Below are 17233 nucleotides of genomic sequence, written 5' to 3'. Positions count from 1 at the left end.
GAACTTATGCAACATCTGTATATATGAAGAGAATTTATTGGAATGACTTACAGTCTACAGTCCAAGTAATGCAACAATGGGCAGCTGTGAATGGGAAGTCCAAAAATCTAATAGTTTCTCAGTCCCACAAGACTAGTTGTTTCAGCTTGTTTCTATATAAGCTGGACTCCTGAAGAAGTAGGTTCCAACAGATGTGCTGGCAAGTAAGTGCAAGCAGGTGAAGAAGACTGAGTCTTCCTTATTCTAGTGTCCTTATAAAGGACTCCAACAGAAGATGTGGCCCAGATTAAAAGTGTGTACCACCACCCCTGGAGCTAGAACTTGCTTTGTCCCAGGCTAGTCTTGAACTCAGACATCTGCTTGCCTTAGTCTCCTGAGAATAAAGTCATATACTACCTTGCCTGGTCCTAAACTTTTCATGGCTACTGTGCCTTCAGATCTCCATGTCAAGATCTGCATCAGAATCCTGTGTCTTCCAGCCTCAAGATCTGGATCATGGGTGTGCCCTCCATTTCTGGACTGTAGTTCATTACAGATGTACTCAAGTTGAGAACCAGGAATAGCCACTACACCAAGCATTATATACTAATATAGCATTGGGGTTTTGTTATATCGATTTCATTCTAAAGTTTTCAAGCTAACAAAACAATTATATTTATAGCTTTATGAACTTTCTTTCTTTCTCTATCTTTATTAAATTGGGTATTTCTTATTTACATTTCAATTGTTATTCCTTTTCCGATGTCCAGACCAATATTCCCCTAACCCTTTCCCCTTCCCTTTTGTATGGGTGTTCCCCTCCCCATCCTCCCCCCATTACCGCCCTCCCCGCAACAGTCCCATTCACTGGGGGTTCAGTATTGGCAGGACCAAGGGCTTCCCCTTCCACTGGTGCTCTTACTAGGCTATTCATTGCTACTTATGCACTTGGAGCCCAGGGTCAGTCCATGTATAGTCTTTGGGTACTGGCTTAGTCCCTGGAAGCTCTGGTTGGTTGGCATTATTGTTCATATGGGGTCTTCAAGCTCTTTCAGTCCTTTCTCTGAATCTTTCAATCATTCTCAGTTCTGTGGTTTGCTGCTGGCATTTGCCTATGTATTTGCTGTATTCTGGCTGTGTCTCTCAGGAGAGATCTACATCCGGTTCCTGTCAGCCTGCACTTCTTTGCTTCATCTATCGTATCTAGTTTGGTGGCTGTATATGTATGGGACACATGTGGGACAGGCTCTGAATGGGTGTTCCTTCAGACTCTGTTCTAAACTTTTCCTTTCTATTCCCTCCCAAGGTTATTCTTGTTCCCCTTTTAAAGAAGTAGTGAAGCATTCGCATTTTGGTCGTCCTTCTTGAGTTTCTTGTGTTCTGTGCATTTAAGGTAATTTGAGCATTTGGGCTAATAGCCACTTATCAATGAGTGCATACCATGTGTGTTTTTCTGTGATTGGATTACCTCACTCAGGATGATATTTTCCAGTTCTATCCATTTGCCTATGAATTTCATAAAGTCATTGTTTTTGATAGCTGAGTAATATTCCATTGTGTAGATGTACCATATTTTCTGTATCCATTCCTCTGTTGAAGGGCATCTGGGTTCTTTCCAGCTTCTGGCTATTATAAATAAGGCTGCTATGAACATAGTGGAGCATGTGTCTTTGTTATATGTTGGGGCATCTTTTGGGTATATGCCCAAGAGAGGTATAGCTGGGTCCTCAGGTAGTTCAATGTCCAATTTTCTGAGGAACCTCCAGACTGATTTCCAGAATGGTTGTACCAGTCTGCAATCCCACCAACAATGGAGGAGTGTTCCTCTTTTTCCACATCCTTGCCAGCATCTACTGTCACCTGAGTTTTTGATCCTAGCCATTCTCACTGGTGTGAGGTGAAATCTCAGGGTTGTTTTGATTTGCATTTTCCTTATGACTAAAGATGTTGAACATTTCTTTAGGTGTTTCTCAGCCATTCGGCATTCCTCAGCTGTGAATTCTTTGTTTAGCTCTGAACCCCATTTTTTAATAGGGTTATTTGTCTCCCTGCGGTCTAACTTCTTGAGTTCTTTGTCTATTTTGGATCTAAGCCCTCTATCAGTTGTAGGATTGGTAAAAATCTTTTCCCAATCTGTTGGTTGCCGTTTTGTCCTAACAACAGTGTCCTTTGCCTTACAGAAGCTTTGCAGTTTTATGAGATCCCATTTGTCGATTCTTGATCTTAGCGCATAAGCCATTGGTATTTTTGTTCAGGAAATTTTCTGCAGTGCCCATGTGTTCGAGATGCTTCCCCACTTTTTCTTCTATTAGTTTGAGTGCATCTGGTTTTATGTGGAGGTCCTTGATCTACTTGGACTTGAGTTTGTACAGGAAGATAAGAATGGATCAATTAGCATTCTTCTACATGCTGACCACGAGTTGAACCAGCACCATTGTTTGAAAATGCTGTCTTTTTTCCACTGGATGGTTTTAGCCTCTTTGCCAAATTTCAAGTGATCATAGATATGTGGGTTCATTTCTGCGTCTTCAATTCTATTTCCTTGATCTACTTGCCTATCTTTGTATCAATACCATGCAGTTTTGTCACTATTGCTCTGTAATACTGCTTGAAGTCAGGGATGGTGATTCCCCAGAAGTTCTTTTATTACTGAGAATAGTTTCCACTATCCTGGTTTTTTGTTTGTTTGTTTGTTTTGTTTTGTTTTGTTTTTGTTCTCTCAAATGAATTTGCAAATTGCTCTTTCTAACTCTATGAAGAAATGAGTTAGAATATTGATGGGGATTGGATTGAATCTGTAGATTGCTTCCTGCAAAATGTCGATTTTTACTACATTAATCCTGCCAATCCATGAGCATGGGAGATCTTTCTATCTTCTGAGATCTTCTGAGATCTTCTTCGATTTCTTTCTTCAGATACTTGAAGTTCTTGTCATACAGATCTTTCACTTGCTTGGTTAGAGTTACACCAAGGTATTTTTTATTGTTTGTGACTATTGTGACCAGTGTCATTTTTTCTAATTTATTTCTCAGCCTGTTTATCCTTTGAATAGAGGAAGGCTACTGATTTAAGTTGATTTTATATTCAGCACTTTGCTGAAGTTGTTTATTAGGTATAGGAGTTCTCTGGTGAAATTTTTGGGGTCACTTACGTGTCCTATCATATCATCTACAAATAGTGATATTTTGACTTCTTCCTTTCCAATTTGTGTTCATTTGACCTCCTTTTGTTATCTAATTGTTATAGCTAGGACTAATATGCTATCGAATAGGTAGGGAGAGAGTGGTCAGTCTTATCCAGTCCCTGATTTTAGCGGGATTGCTTCAAGTTTCTCTCCATTTCGTTTGATGGTGGCTACTGGTTTGCTGTATATTGCTTTTACTATGTTTAGGTATGGGTCTTGAATTTCTGATCTTTCAAGACTTTTATCATGAAGGGGTATTGAATTTTGTCAAATTCTTTCTGAGCATCTAACGAGATGATCATGTGGTTTTTCTTTTTCCTTTAAGTTTGTTTATACTGTGGATTACATTGATGGATTTCTGCATATTGAACCATCCCTGCATCCATGGGATGAAGCCTACCTGATCATGGTGGATTGATGTATTCTTGGATTCTTTTTGCCAGAATTTTATTGAATATTTTTGCATGGATATTCAAAAGGGAAATTGGTATGAAGTTCACTTTTTTTATTGGGTCTTTGTGTGGTTTAGGTATAAGCATAACTGTGGTTTCATAGAAAGAATCAGGTAGTGTTCTGCTTAAATTTTTTTGGACTAGTTTGAAGAGTATTGGTATTAGGTCTTCTCTGAAGATCTGATAGAATTCTGCACTAAACCCATCAGGTCCTGGGATTTTTTTGGTTGGGAGACTTTTAATGACTATTTCTACTTCTTTAGGGGTTATGGGATTGTTTAGATGTTAAGTTGGTACCTGGTATTTGTCTGGAAAATTGTGCATTTCATCCAGATTATCCAGGGTTTGTTTTTTTTTTTTTTTAAGTATAGGCTTTTGTAGTAGGAGCTGATGATTTTTTGAATTTCCTTACTTTCTCTTTTTATGTCTCCCTTTTCATTTCTGATTTTGTTATTTGGATACATTCTCTCTGCCCTCCGGTTAGTCTGGCTAAGGGTTTGTTTATCTTGTTGATTTTCTCAAAGAGCTAGCTCCTGGTCTTGTTGATTCTTTGTATAGTTCCTTTTTGTTCTACTTTGTTGATTTCAGCCCTGAGTTTGATTATTTCTTGCTACCTACTTCTCTTGGATATATCTGTTTCATTTTGTTCTAACGCTTTCAGTTGTGCTGTCAAGCTGCTAATGTATGCTCTCTCCAGGTTCTTTTCTGAGGCACTCAGAGCTAAGAGTTTTCCTCTTACCTTAGCATTGTTTTCATTGTGTCCTATAATTTTGGGTATGTTGTGCCTTCATTTTCATTAAATTCTCAAGTGTTTAATTTCTTTCTTTATTTCTCCCTTGACCAAGTTATCATTGAGTAGAGCTTTGTGCGGCTTCCATCTCTATATGGGCTTTTGGTTGTTTCTGTTATTATTGAAGACCAGCCTTGGTCAGTGGTTATTTCATAGGATGCATGGGATTATTTTGATCTTCTTGTATCTGTGGAGGCCTGTTTTGTGACTGATTATATGGTCAATTTTGGAGAAGGTACCATGAGGTGCTGAGAATAGGGAATATTCTTTTGTTTTAGGATGAAATGTTCTATAAATATCTGTTAAATCCATTTGGTTCATAATTTCTGTTAGTTTCACTGTCTTCGTTTAGTTTCTGTTTCCATGACCTGTCCATTGATGAGAATGGCATGTTGAAGTCTCCCACTATTATTGTGTGAGGTTCAATGTGTGCTTTGAGCTTTAGTAAAGTTTCTTTTATGAATATCAGTACCCTTGCATTTGGAGCATAGAAGATCAGAATTGAGAGTTCATCTTGAGAGATTTTTTCCTTCATGATTTTGAAGTGTCCTTCTTTATCTTTTTTGATAACTTTGGTTGAAAGTTGATTTTATTCAATATTAGAATGGCTACTCCAGCTTGTTTCTTGGAACCATTTGCTTGGAATTTTTTTCCAGCCTTTTACTCTAAAATAGTATCTGTCACTGACGTGCATTTCCTATATGCAGCAAAATGCTGGATCAAGTCTGTTAGTCTAAGTCTTTTTATTGGGGAATTGAGTCCATTGATGTTAAGAGATATTAAGGAAAAGTGATTGTTGCTTCCTGTTATTTTAGAGGTAAAATTATGTTTGTATGGCTATCTTCATTTGGGTTTGTTGAAAGAAGATTATTTTCTTGCTTTTTCTAGGGTGTAGTTTCACTCCTTGTGTTGGAATTTTCCACTTGTTATTCTTAGTAGGGCTGGATTTGTGGAAAGATATTGTGTGAATTTGGTTTTGTCATGTTTTCTCCATCTATGTTTTGCTGGGTATAGTAACCTGGGCTGGCATTTTGGTTCTCTTAGGGTCTATATGACATCTCCCCATGATTTTCTAGCTTTCACAGTCTCTGGTAAGAAGTCTGGTGTAAATCTGATATGTCTGTCTTTATATGTTACTTGACCTTTTTCTCTTACTGCTTTTAATATTCTCTTTGTTTTGTGTATTTGACGATAATGTGATGGGAGGAATTTCTTTTCTAGTCCCATCTATTTTGTTGAAGATATTTACTTGCCCTTCGAGTTGGGAATCTTCACTCTTTTCTATACCTGTTATCCTTAGGTTTGATTTTCTCATTGTGTTCTGGATTTCCTTGATGTTTTGGGTTACGAGCTTTTTGCATTTTGCGTTTTCTTTGACTGTTATGTCAATGTTTTCTATGGTATCTTCTGCACCTGAAATTCTCTCTTCTATTTCTTGTATTCTGCTGTTGATGCTTATATCTATGACTCCTTATCTCTTTTCTTGGTTTTCTATCTCCAGGGTTGTCTCCCTTTGTGATTTCTTTATTGTCTCTATTTCCATTTTTAGATCCTGGATGGTTTTGTTCAATTCCTTCATCTGCTTGGTTGTGTTTTCCTGAAATTCTTTACAGGATTTTTGCGTTTCCTCTTTAAGGGCTTGTACTTGTTTACTTGTATTGTCCTGTATTTCTTTAAGGGAGTTTTTTATGTCCTTCTTAAAGTCCTCTATCATCATCATGAGATGATGTCCATGTCTCAATTTTCTGCTATTTTTGGGGTATCCAGGACTTGCTGTGGTGGGAGAACTCAGTCCTGATGAAACCAAGTAGCTTTTGTTTCTGCTTCTTGTGCTTGCCTCTCGCCATTTTGTTATCTCTTTTGTGAGTTGGTTTTGCTGTCTCTGACTGGAGCTGGTCCCTTCTGTGAGCCTGTAATTTTAGGTGTGTCAGTGCTCTTGGGAGACCAGCTCTCTCAGGGCAGGATTTGGCCTCAGAGAGCTGTGCCACAGGGTTAACTCCAGGGTGCAGATGGAGACCAGAAGGATTCTGTCCCCAGTTGCTCTTTGGTTCCTGAGCCTTGTGGTGTCCTGGCAGGTTGTCTTTGGCCAGTTATTGGAGTAAAAATGTTTGTCTCACCTGTGGACTTAGGAGCAACAGCACACCTGGGAGACCAGGTCCCTCTGGGCAGGATTTGGGTCCAGAGAGCTGTGCCACAGGGTTAACTCCAGGGTGCAGTTGGAGACCAACAGTATTAATTGAATTTACAAACAGTAAAGCTATCCCCTAAGTGTGTACAGACATGTAAATCACATTCGTGTGCTCAGTAGTGAACTCAATAAAGTGTTTTAAGATTTCATTTCCTGTATATATAAATGAGATAGTAGAATAGATTCAGTTATCTAGAAAGTATTTTAAAAAGACCTCTGGTAAGAATTATCCAAGTAATTTCTGCTTAAACTTTTGATGTTTCTCACTTCAGTTCGTTGTTTATATAATTTGTATATGGCCGGTATCACTGGCTGAAACTTACTGAACGTTTTCTATGTATCTGATGGCGTCACACATATTTTACTCCATGTCAGATTGGTCCTCCTCTCAGATAGCCTGTCACCCAGTGTCATGGAGATCCTATAGTTTTAGATCTGTAGGACCAGCCTTGTCAAGTGCTCCAGGGGTTCACTGTAGCCGTCCAGGGGTTCACTGTAGCCGTCCAGTGGCTTAAGGTCGAGCAGGGCTCACCTGAAAGGAGGACTGGAAATGATAAGGGCAGGGGGTGAGAGAAACATGAAGCCAAAACAGCGTTCTAATCAAAGTTTAATATTCAGCACAGTGTATATAAAGGGAGAAATCACAAAACCCATCCCCAGAACAGTAACATGGGGTAGCAACAGTACAGCAGTAAATCTAAGTTTCCAGTTTGCAGTTCATTAACTTCAGCACAAATCAAGGCAGCAGCTTAACTCCTGCACATCAAAGCTCACAGCTGCAGCCAAGGAAGATGTTTCTGCTCAGGCTGATAAAGCCCATCACTCAAGGTCTGCTTCTGCCTTTCTTGGGTGTTTTCACAGTCTCCCTGGCCTGCCAGGCTGAGGAGGTCACAGTTCATTGATGGGATCGATGTTGAGGTGGATCTAGGCCAGAGAGAGATCTGAGCTGGTCAGCACACTGGCTCTCCTGATCTCATACCTTCAGGGCTGACTTACCAGTAACCCCTGCAACCAGGGCCAGCTATATTCTGCTGCCCAGGGGAGGTGCAGGATCTGCTCTTCAGAGTGCTCCAGCAGGTGAGGGGTGGGACCAGAACTCCTCCTCTCATGACCCCAGGGCCAGCCCTCCCATTTCCTGTAGCTGGCAAGGGGTGAGGGTGGGGGATGGCATCTTTCCCTTGCTATGCCACAGCACAGGATATAAGAGGCAGGGTTGGCTCATTCGCAAACCCCACATTGAAGGCCAGCTCTACCATGCTGCCCCGGAGAAGTACAGGACCCACTCTCCTAGGTACTGCAGTGTAAGGGGAAGGGTCAGCTCTCCAGCCTGCTGTAGGTGGCTGGGGTGCGTGGGGGCAGCATATCTCAGAAGTATCTCTCCTTATCCATCCCTCTCCATCCCTTGACATCAAAGAACAGAGAAGTGGTGGACCAGCTCTTCCAAACTCATGCTCCCAGAGCCAGCTCACCCGAGCCTCCTACATCAGAGTCAGCTCTACTGTACTGCCCAGGCAAGGTGCAAGGCCTGTTCTTACAAAGGAAGATGGTATTGTTAATACTCCGCTCCTTGGTTTATAACAATCTTCACAGCAGTCGTTTCAGATTGGTATTCTTCCCAGGTTTTAAAGAAAAGGAAACAGCTATAACTCATTAATAAAAAGTGTTAGATGCCAAGCAACCAGAGCTTCCAGGGACTAAGCCACTACCTAAAGACTATACATGGACTGACCCTGGACTCTGATCTCATAGATAGCAATGAATATCCTAGTAAGAGCACCAGGGGAAGGGGAAGCCCTGGGTCCTGCTAAGACTGAACCCCCAGTGAACTAGACTGTTGGGGGGAGGGCGGCAATGGGGGGAGGGTTGTGAGGGGAACACCCATAAGGAAGGGGAGGGAGGAGGGGGATGTTTGCCCGGAAACCGGGAAAGGGAATAACACTCGAAATGTATATAAGAAATACTCAAGTTAATAAAAAAATAAATAAAATAAAAATAAAAAGTGTTAGAAGATGTGTGAGGACCATGTGGTCATTCTCTGATTAGGCTTCTCTCTCACACCTCTTGGAAAAGAGTTAATTTGTGTTTTGCTTTTATATTTCTAATTAACCTGACATTGTGAATTTCTCAGAGGACATTAGCTAAAAAGTGAGAACTGTCTAGAGAAAGTTCACAGTGAACAGTTCAGATTTGGTGTGTTCTCCAAATAAACGGCCCTAATCTGTTTTCACAGCACTGTATGCCTGGCACATCAGAATCTGGTTTATACTATAACACTGAGTTCCTTTCTGTGCAGATCAGCGGTCTGTTACTGGAAGGCTGCAGTTTTGATGGCAGTCGCCTCTCAGAAAACCAGCACGACTCCCCCAGCGTGTCGTCGGTTCTTCCGTGCTACATGGGCTGGACTCCGCAGGTCAGCCTTGGGTGTACAGCTCCAATCTCACTGCTCCACTCCCACATTTACTTTTCTGCAAGATATCATGGCTTGTGGTGGTTTTAGTTTGCTTTCCCATTTTACCTGCAATTTAACACATTTGTAGTCAAAGTATTTTATTTTTGAAGAGGTAAAGATTTTTAAACCATTTTGTTTTGGAAACAGTTTTCTTTAAAAAAAAAAAAATGTGTATGATTAGATCCAAACCTTGGATTAGATCCAAACCTTGAGCTTAAGAACTGAGTGATGGTGTGCCATGAGCCTTCCTATGCACACCTCTTAGACACACACTTTTCATGGTTTCAAGTAAGTCTCTTGAGCCACACAGGTCAAGGCCTTTGCATAGTCAGGAGCACTGAAAGTAACTAGGTGTGGCTGTGAAACGAGAATGTTGGCTGCAAGTTGGTGGTGCTTGAAGAGGCTCAAGAGGTGTGTCCTTCTGAGGAATAGGTCACTGTGTGGTTCTGAGGCTTAAAAGCCAGCTGCCAGTCTCCATTTGTACTCCCCGCTTCCTGCTACAGTTCCAAACGTAAGTTCTCAGCCTCCAACCCTAACTTCCGTGTCTCCATTCTGCCATCAGGGACTCAGACTGTTCTGGAACCATCAGCCCAAATAAAGCCACCTTTCTATAAATTGCCTGGATCACAGTATTTATCTTGGCAGTATAAAAGTAACTCGTACACCAGGCCAGAGTAATATATGTCAGAGGTTTCACAGAATAACAGCAGCTTCAGTAACTGAGAGTTTTATTCTTCAATAGTGGATGGAACCTGGAGGCATACCTGTGTCTTTAAAATAGAATGCAGTTTTAGATGAGATGTGTATCTTCTTAACTCTGAAGCTTAAACTGAAAATGGATACATAATACATTGTAATCCTCCCTCTGATGAGCAGCAAAACTGTTGTTCACTACAGGAAAAATATATTTTTGTCATTAGGAAATGCTGCATTGAAGTTTACACACACATACACACACACACACACACACACACACACACATATATGTATATATATATATATATTTCAATGTTTTTTACCAAGATCAAGAGCACCTGAGTGTTTGAACACTGAGTGTTTAGAGCTGTAGCAGTAACTAACTGTCACTGTTCAGAGAGACAAAAGAGCACCATCCTGGGAGGCTCCTCCCACCCATGCAGATTCATTGCCTCCAGGGTTGGGATAACTTTCAGATAAGGCAATGAGATCAAAAGAATATTTGTCTTTTTTCAGAAATTTATATCAAAAAGGTAATAATTATGGGTTATATGGGTTTTGATCTTAAGCTGTAAATGATGCTCAAAGTTGTACCCACTCTGCACATGCGTTAGGCCAAAGCTTTCCACATGGGAGCTACATCCTGTGTTATCTGGGTAGAACCAGCATCCTCGTGAGGATCTGTAAAAATGAGAGACAGGAGAACCCTGAAGGCTGCAGAAGTTGAGAGGGTAAACTTGAAGCCAGGGGTGCAGGACAGAGACCCTCTCTGGGAGCCTCCAGAAGAGCAGGGCCTGCCAGCCCCAAGGTCAGGACTCTGGCAGTAGGTCAGTTCTCCTAAGACACTAAACTCCTGTCTATGTTGGAGTAAGAGGAAGAAACGTGCACAGACTATTACATAGCTGCATAAGCGTTATAAATGTGTACAGAGTAGTTTTAAAATATGCAGAGGACAGAGTTCATGCTTACTGTGGTTTCTGTGAATGAGGATGTATTAAAATAGAAATTAACACATGTAACAGAGTTCGATCAGTCTGCCTGCCTCTGCTCTGTAGTCGCTACCCCCAGCAGTGGCCAGAACATTTCTTTCAAATATGAAATTACGTTATTTCTCCACTCAGAAGCGTTCAGTGAAAAATTCCAAGTACCAACATCAACCTCTGAGCAAAGGAATAAGAGAAGGGAAGAAGTGTGGACACAGCAGTGTCCCTTTGGAGATGTCCTGCCATTAGCATATTGCTTGCTATTGCTAGGACTTGTGTGCTTTTAACTCATTTTGCCTAAAGCACAAAAGTTACATTAATAGACTAGAGAAGCAGGAAAACCCTGTAGTGTGCTCACTCACATAGGACAGAATGCATGAACGATAGCTGGGCCAAACTGGTATCACATTTTAGACTTGATCTTCAGTACTGAGCTTAGCCAACAGACTAGTTTCTGTTTATTGTAACTGTAATGCAGTCACAATATATGGGATTTAATTACTGAATTTTATTTGCATAATACTTTTTATGTACTATTTTGAACTATTTACGGTCTTCAAGGATCTTATTTTGTCATATGAACAGTGTATTTGTTAATAGTTTTCATAAAATTTTAATTTTGTTCAAATACCTTAGCCTAGCTAGTCTGATTCTTTGTCCTGATAAAATAAATGTATTAAAGAAGGAACTGGATTCTCAGTATTTAGTGCAGTTACACAGCACACCTAAGGAACCATCAGCATTTTGGTGTTAGCCAGATCATTGGCTCTGCCTAGACTTGGGTCATTTATGCTTAGGGACCTAGAGCAAGTCCATTCGGTTTTCCCAAACCTCAGGAGCCTGAGAAATGCTGAGCAGAATGTCAAGAAGCCACAGTGGTCCTATAGCACTAGGGAGAAAGCTGTGTGAGCTGTCAGTGAATACCCAGCATCAGAGCATCCTGTCCTGGTGTCTGCTGGTGTCCTGGAGCCTTTCACTGTGCTACCTGGGCTTAGGTTCCCGCAGACATCAGGTGCTCGAGAAAACTGACCCCTCACAGCACGAAGCTTCACACCACCACAGTCCACTGAATGTGTAATGTCTGTCTGCCTTTTGTAAAGACTGTAGTAGTGGCCGCAGTGGAAGAAAGCTTGCACTTGATGGCTCTGAGTCTGAATCCTAAGCAGAATTGGAGAAGAGGGCCAAGTCAGTGGCAGGAGTCTCAGGTTCTTCTTACTCCAGACCCTACATTTTACAAGCAGTCCACCTAAGAATTCATTTTCTCATAAGCCTTGTTAGGATGACAGCCCAGAAGACTTAATTTTAGTACTCTTTACTTAAAAGTTATGTTCTAGATATTTGATGTGTGTGTATTTCCTAAGTTGTAAGCTTCACTGAAGGACATTTTTCCCATCTGTGTGCAACCTCTGTGACATAAGTGCTCCATGAGCACACAAAGCACTGTCATATGGTAGGCCAGATAACCCAGCAGTCACACAAACTAGAGACAGCCAGGAAGACTCAGGGCAGATGGCTGCATTCTTTTGGGAAATGATCTATGTAAAATGCAAGCTTTGTTGTATGTGCAGTAGGTTAAAATTCATGGGTATCAAATAGACTGAAGTGACTTACATCAAAGATGTGAGGATCTCAGCAGAATCCTCATGTTGGAAAAGAAAAGGTTCATATAATGTCCACTTAAGAATTAAAATAGGATTTAAAAAATATTTTCCTGAAAGAAAACTATTTTTACTTATCTTTGCTATAGCATTATCTACTATCAGCAGAAAGTGTGAAAGGGATGAATTTTTCTTGTTGATTTCAGAATTGATAGAAGTAGGTCCAAAGAGTAAGGCATGTACATGAGTAAGGCTCTAACTTCCTGTATCATATGCAAAGGTCACATGTTCTTTCACCTCAGGGAACAAAATACTTAGCTTCTAAGTATTCCATATTCTAAAACCATGCATTTCCATAAATGATCACTTTGACCTTAAAGATAGTAACTGAATTTATCATGGCCATCTTTACTATGGGTAAACTCTCTATGCTTCTAATCCATTCCAGTAATCTTCTAGAATAATCCTTAAATTCCATTCCAGCTCTAAAACACTAATAATTCACTAGTTGAATGAGATCATAAGTTCAGACCAAACACCAGTGTTAGATTTAAGTTGGAAACACTATTACAAATTTGTTTGAAAATTCTTCTTTGAAAAAGTTGCCTATTTCTGAAATCCAGCCACACAAAAATTCTAGATGAAACATGGCTAGCCATGCCTGGCACCCAGGTGAGGGTCTTTGATGGCATATTGTCCTGAAAGAAACTAAGGATCATCACAGTAATCATTCATTTCTCCTCTCGGGAGAGATTGAATGCAAGCTTGCAGCACACTGAGACTCTGAACATACGACAGACAGCAAGGGCAGCAAAGTCAGCAGGCAACATGAACAGCATCCGGGTGGAGACAGACAAGTGGAGCACCAGGAAGAGACTTGCACTGAACTACAGGAGAATGCCCGAGTCCACCAGCTAGCTCGGGAAAGCAGCAGCCCTGGGAGCATACCAGGGACATGCACTGTGTGAAGAAGAAAAGGAGATTACAGCACTTCCTTCAATCCTTCCCTTCTAGATTGAACTTACTGGTAGTAAGAATTGAGAAATTGAAGTTTTTTGTAAGCATATTCTTGCTTAGAAATTATTTTTATGTTTGTAGAAATTTACAGATAAAATTATATGTTTAATTTTAAAATATTCCAGTATTTGGGGCTAAAGGAAAGTTTTAGAGTGTGTGTCTATGTGTCTCTGTGTATGATTACATCTCTGTGTGTGTGTGAGAGAGAGGGAGAGAGACAGAGAGACAGAGAGACAGGGAGAGACAGAGACAGGGAGAGACCGAGAGAGAGAGTGACAGAGACAGAGACAGAGAGAGAGACAGAGACAGAGAGAGAGAGTGACAGAGACAGAGGCGAGGGAGGAGGGGGAGAGCACGAACACGGTTGGCACATTGTGGAAGTCGGAAGACAGCCACCGCAGTCTTCTTCACCTTTGAGATGGTTCTCTGTTGTTAAGCACCACTGTACACACCAGTGAGGTGGCCAGTGAGCTCCCCCATCTCAGTCTCTCATCTCTCTAGGAACACTGGTGCTAGAGCTGCCTGTACTGTGTGTCTGGCTTCTATGTAATTATTGGAGACTTGAACTCAGGTCCTCATGCTTGCTGGTGAGCCATTTTCCCAGTCCTTCGGCAAGTGTTTAAAGGAACCATGGTTGGGTATTTGTAAGCTGCTGTGGGATATAGGAACTTACTATAGTAATCTTTGGTTGAAATGTCTAATATCTAATACAGCATAAGAATTGGAAGGTGTGGATTTGTTGCTCTATTTTTAGACCATTCTTTTCTTTTGAACAGGGTTCTTATGGTCCATATTCCCCCGATGAATGCATCTCTTTGCCTGTTTACACAAGTGCTGAGAGGGATTGTGTGGTGACCAACATTGATGTTCCCTGTGGTGGCAACCAGGACCAGTGGATCCAGTGTGGGGCAGCACTGTTTCTTAAAAATCAGTAAATCTGAGACAACACAGGAGGACTCAGCAAAGTGACAGTTACTTCAGCGCTCTATGCATAGCATGCAGTCAGTCTGCATTTGAAATGTTAGTTCAAGTATCTGCTATGAGTTGTTCTTATTGATGATCTCCTTGTGTTTCTATTTTAATAAATGTGTAACACCAGCACTGTGTACCTTAAAGAATTTCATATTAAAATGGGGTATTTGGTGGTAGGTATTAAATATTTTTATGAAGAAGTTTACTTTTCAGTAGTTTAAATATTTACAATTTAAAGTTCTATATTTAAGAAATCGATAATATTTTGGTTTTGTATAATTGCAAATAAAGTTATTGTAATCTATGGTTTTAGGTATGTATACACTCTGCTTTTAAGCATTGAACAATGTACAAAGGTATAATGAATGAATTATCTTTTTTTTTACATTTAAAACACAAGAAAAAAATTTATTTTGTCTCACAGTTTTGGTCTCATGCTATAGGCCACATCTGATGTAGTAATCTAAAATGGTATGGAGCATGTTTGCATGTGCACTCACATGTGTGCATCCACACACAAGCATGTTGGACTTTATCCATCTTCTTATAAAGCCACAAGTATGAATGAATTATCTTAACAACTAAACAAGATGCCATTTCTTTGTGAACATCAAATAATATAATACATAATAATATCCTAAAGGTAAAGAGGAAGAATTCACCTGAGAATGCAGATACTATAGATAATGAAACGTAAGTTCTGGGCATAGGATTTAGAGTAACCTTCTTTCTTTAAGCTTTGGAACTTGTATTTGATCTCTGCAAGACTCCCTGAAACCCAAGAATGCGGCGGTGCTGCCACTGAGTGACGCCTTAGGAGCTGAGTTATGTCCAGCTGTCTGTCTACTGGGAACAGACAGCTCTGGAGGGCTGAGGTGTGTGCTGCTGTCAGCCATGTGCAATAACCACTCTCGGCTACTGTGTGTGTCTACACGTGCCAGTGCTATTGGGGTTTGTTGTTTTATTTTGCACTTCCCCCAGTATCAGGAATGAAATTGAGAGTGCAGTGCAAGGTAGACAAGCACTCTATGACTGAGCCACATGCCCACACTTGGCATTTATCATCAAAGAAAAGTTGCATGCTTAGAGAAGAAATAATAGCTGAAATAAAAGGAAAAAGACACTGTGAATTAGGAATCTCACAGTACTACTCAAAAATAGAGATACTAGCCAGAGCGAGGAGTAAAGACATAAAGTAGCATCGACCAGTAGACAGTAGGATCCCACACATCTGAGTCTTTGCCCTCTGTTCCCAAGAAACAGTGAAGTAATGGCTAAAAGCTTAAAGGAGTGTGTACTTTTGAAATTTCTGGGAAATAGGAAAAGTTCAAAAGATGACCCATTTTCTTTGGGTTAATATTTGTATCCACTTAGTTCTGACAGAGACAGTAGTCATAGCCCACACTGACTTGAATAAGGCAGGCTTGGTAAGTGTTACAGCTCTAAAGGAACCACAAAGTTACCACAAAGGCTCACCACAAACCTCAAGCAAGCCATTTGTTGGGAGAGAAAATCCCAGGAGGGTGACTGCCTTTGATCAGCTGAGAAGCAGCAAGGAATTGTGCAGAAAACAGGGTTTATATAGGGTCTCTTGGGGGTACAGGGACTTTCGATTCTCGAGCTTGGACTTTCTACTCTGTAGGGTGGAGGCTGGGTCCAGCTGTTAGAGAAGTCAGTGTTCTGTGAGTGGAGGTCCTCTGGGGAGGTGCCTGCCCACTTGCATACCTCAAGGAGCTTACATTCCCTTCTTTTTGTTTATTATTCATAAGCATTCAGGTTCTTAGATGCAGGGGTGAGTGACAACAACTACTTCCTGATGAATGGGGAGTCGAAGTCCTTTAGGTTAACTTGGTCTTCACTGTCAAGGTATAACTGAGTGCTGCAGGTCTCTGGTTCCATAGCTAGGGGCCAGTAGTCCTGTAATAGCAAATGATTAAAAGGCCAGTGGGAGCTGAGAGGTAAGAGAGAGGCCCAGGGGGGCATATAAAAGCCATGAGACTTCCAGGATAGAGCTAAGAGTCAGTAGGGACAAGGCTACAGAGGCTCAGAAGGGCTTAGGAACCTTCCGTACTTAGCAGACAGCTCCTAGAGAGAGGAGGCAAAGAAACAGGGAAGTTGGTTCCAGTTGAGGAAGAGGAGCAAGTGTCTTAATACTTGTGTCTTAAGCCCCATGGTGGGGCTCCAGGAGCCAGAATAAGAAGAGATGGATGATCAGAGCCGTTAGAGGGAAGAGAATCTGACGAATCTAGAATTTGGAACCAATTCTACTGGCAGAAGCCAGCCAAAACAAATGAGCTGTACATTCTTTAATAAGAGAGTCAAGCAAGCAACTTGAATCAGTTTGAAATGTTTAGATGTAGGCATATCTGAAAGGCAACTGTGCATCCTCTACCAAGGGAGTGGTGTTTGGTGATCCTTGTATGTTAGCAGGTGGGACAGGTGATAAGGAAAGAAGACATTAATAGGTAACCCAAAGGTTAACTTCTTTGATTTGCATATAAGAAATTCATCTGTGGCCAGAAATAAATTCTTGTATATGAATTCGTGGTGGTGTAGCTTTGATACCTTATTAAACAAGCATTGTTTTAAGATCCTATCTTTCTTAAACTAAATCCAGTTATGAGAGAGCCCAGAGATAACTTCTGAGCTCTAGCTATCAAAGCAGCCATAGCAAAAAGTGTCAACATGTTGGCTAGCAGCTAGCAGTGTCAGAGAAAGCAAAGTCAAACCAATAAACCCAGAACACAGAGAGCTCACACACTCAAAGACTAGTCAGAGACAAAGCATGGTGGCCACCATCATTCATACATTCAACTGAGGCGGATGGATTTCCATCTTGCCTCCCATGTTTACAATGAAACTTATGGATACACCAGAAAACAGTCCCATCTGCATGCAGACAACAGACAACCAGAATCAGGTGCG

At 41.0% G+C, this 17233-nt stretch overlaps 1 protein-coding gene across 5 annotated transcripts in view; it reads left to right on the top strand.

Moving 5' to 3' along the window:
• Dync2h1 (dynein cytoplasmic 2 heavy chain 1) overlaps positions 1-14624 on the top strand; it is a 223121-nt gene extending 208497 nt beyond the window's left edge. For 3 of the 5 annotated variants that reach the window (XM_063266106.1, XM_063266104.1, XM_063266103.1), the window contains 2 exons: positions 8887-9003; positions 14113-14434. In XM_063266106.1, the coding sequence (XP_063122176.1) occupies positions 8887-9003; positions 14113-14271 (276 nt within the window). In that variant the 3' untranslated portion in view covers positions 14272-14434. Of the gene's footprint in view, positions 1-8886; positions 9004-14112 lie in introns of all 5 variants that reach the window. The other 2 variants (NM_023024.2, XM_063266105.1) reach the window with 2 other exon arrangements.
• Positions 14625-17233: the final 2609 nt, after the last annotated feature.

Source organism: Rattus norvegicus, chromosome 8 (assembly GCF_036323735.1).
Source record: "Rattus norvegicus strain BN/NHsdMcwi chromosome 8, GRCr8, whole genome shotgun sequence".
NCBI classification, from domain to species: Eukaryota; Metazoa; Chordata; class Mammalia; order Rodentia; family Muridae; genus Rattus; species Rattus norvegicus.
This window is presented reverse-complemented; position numbering and strand designations above follow the sequence as displayed.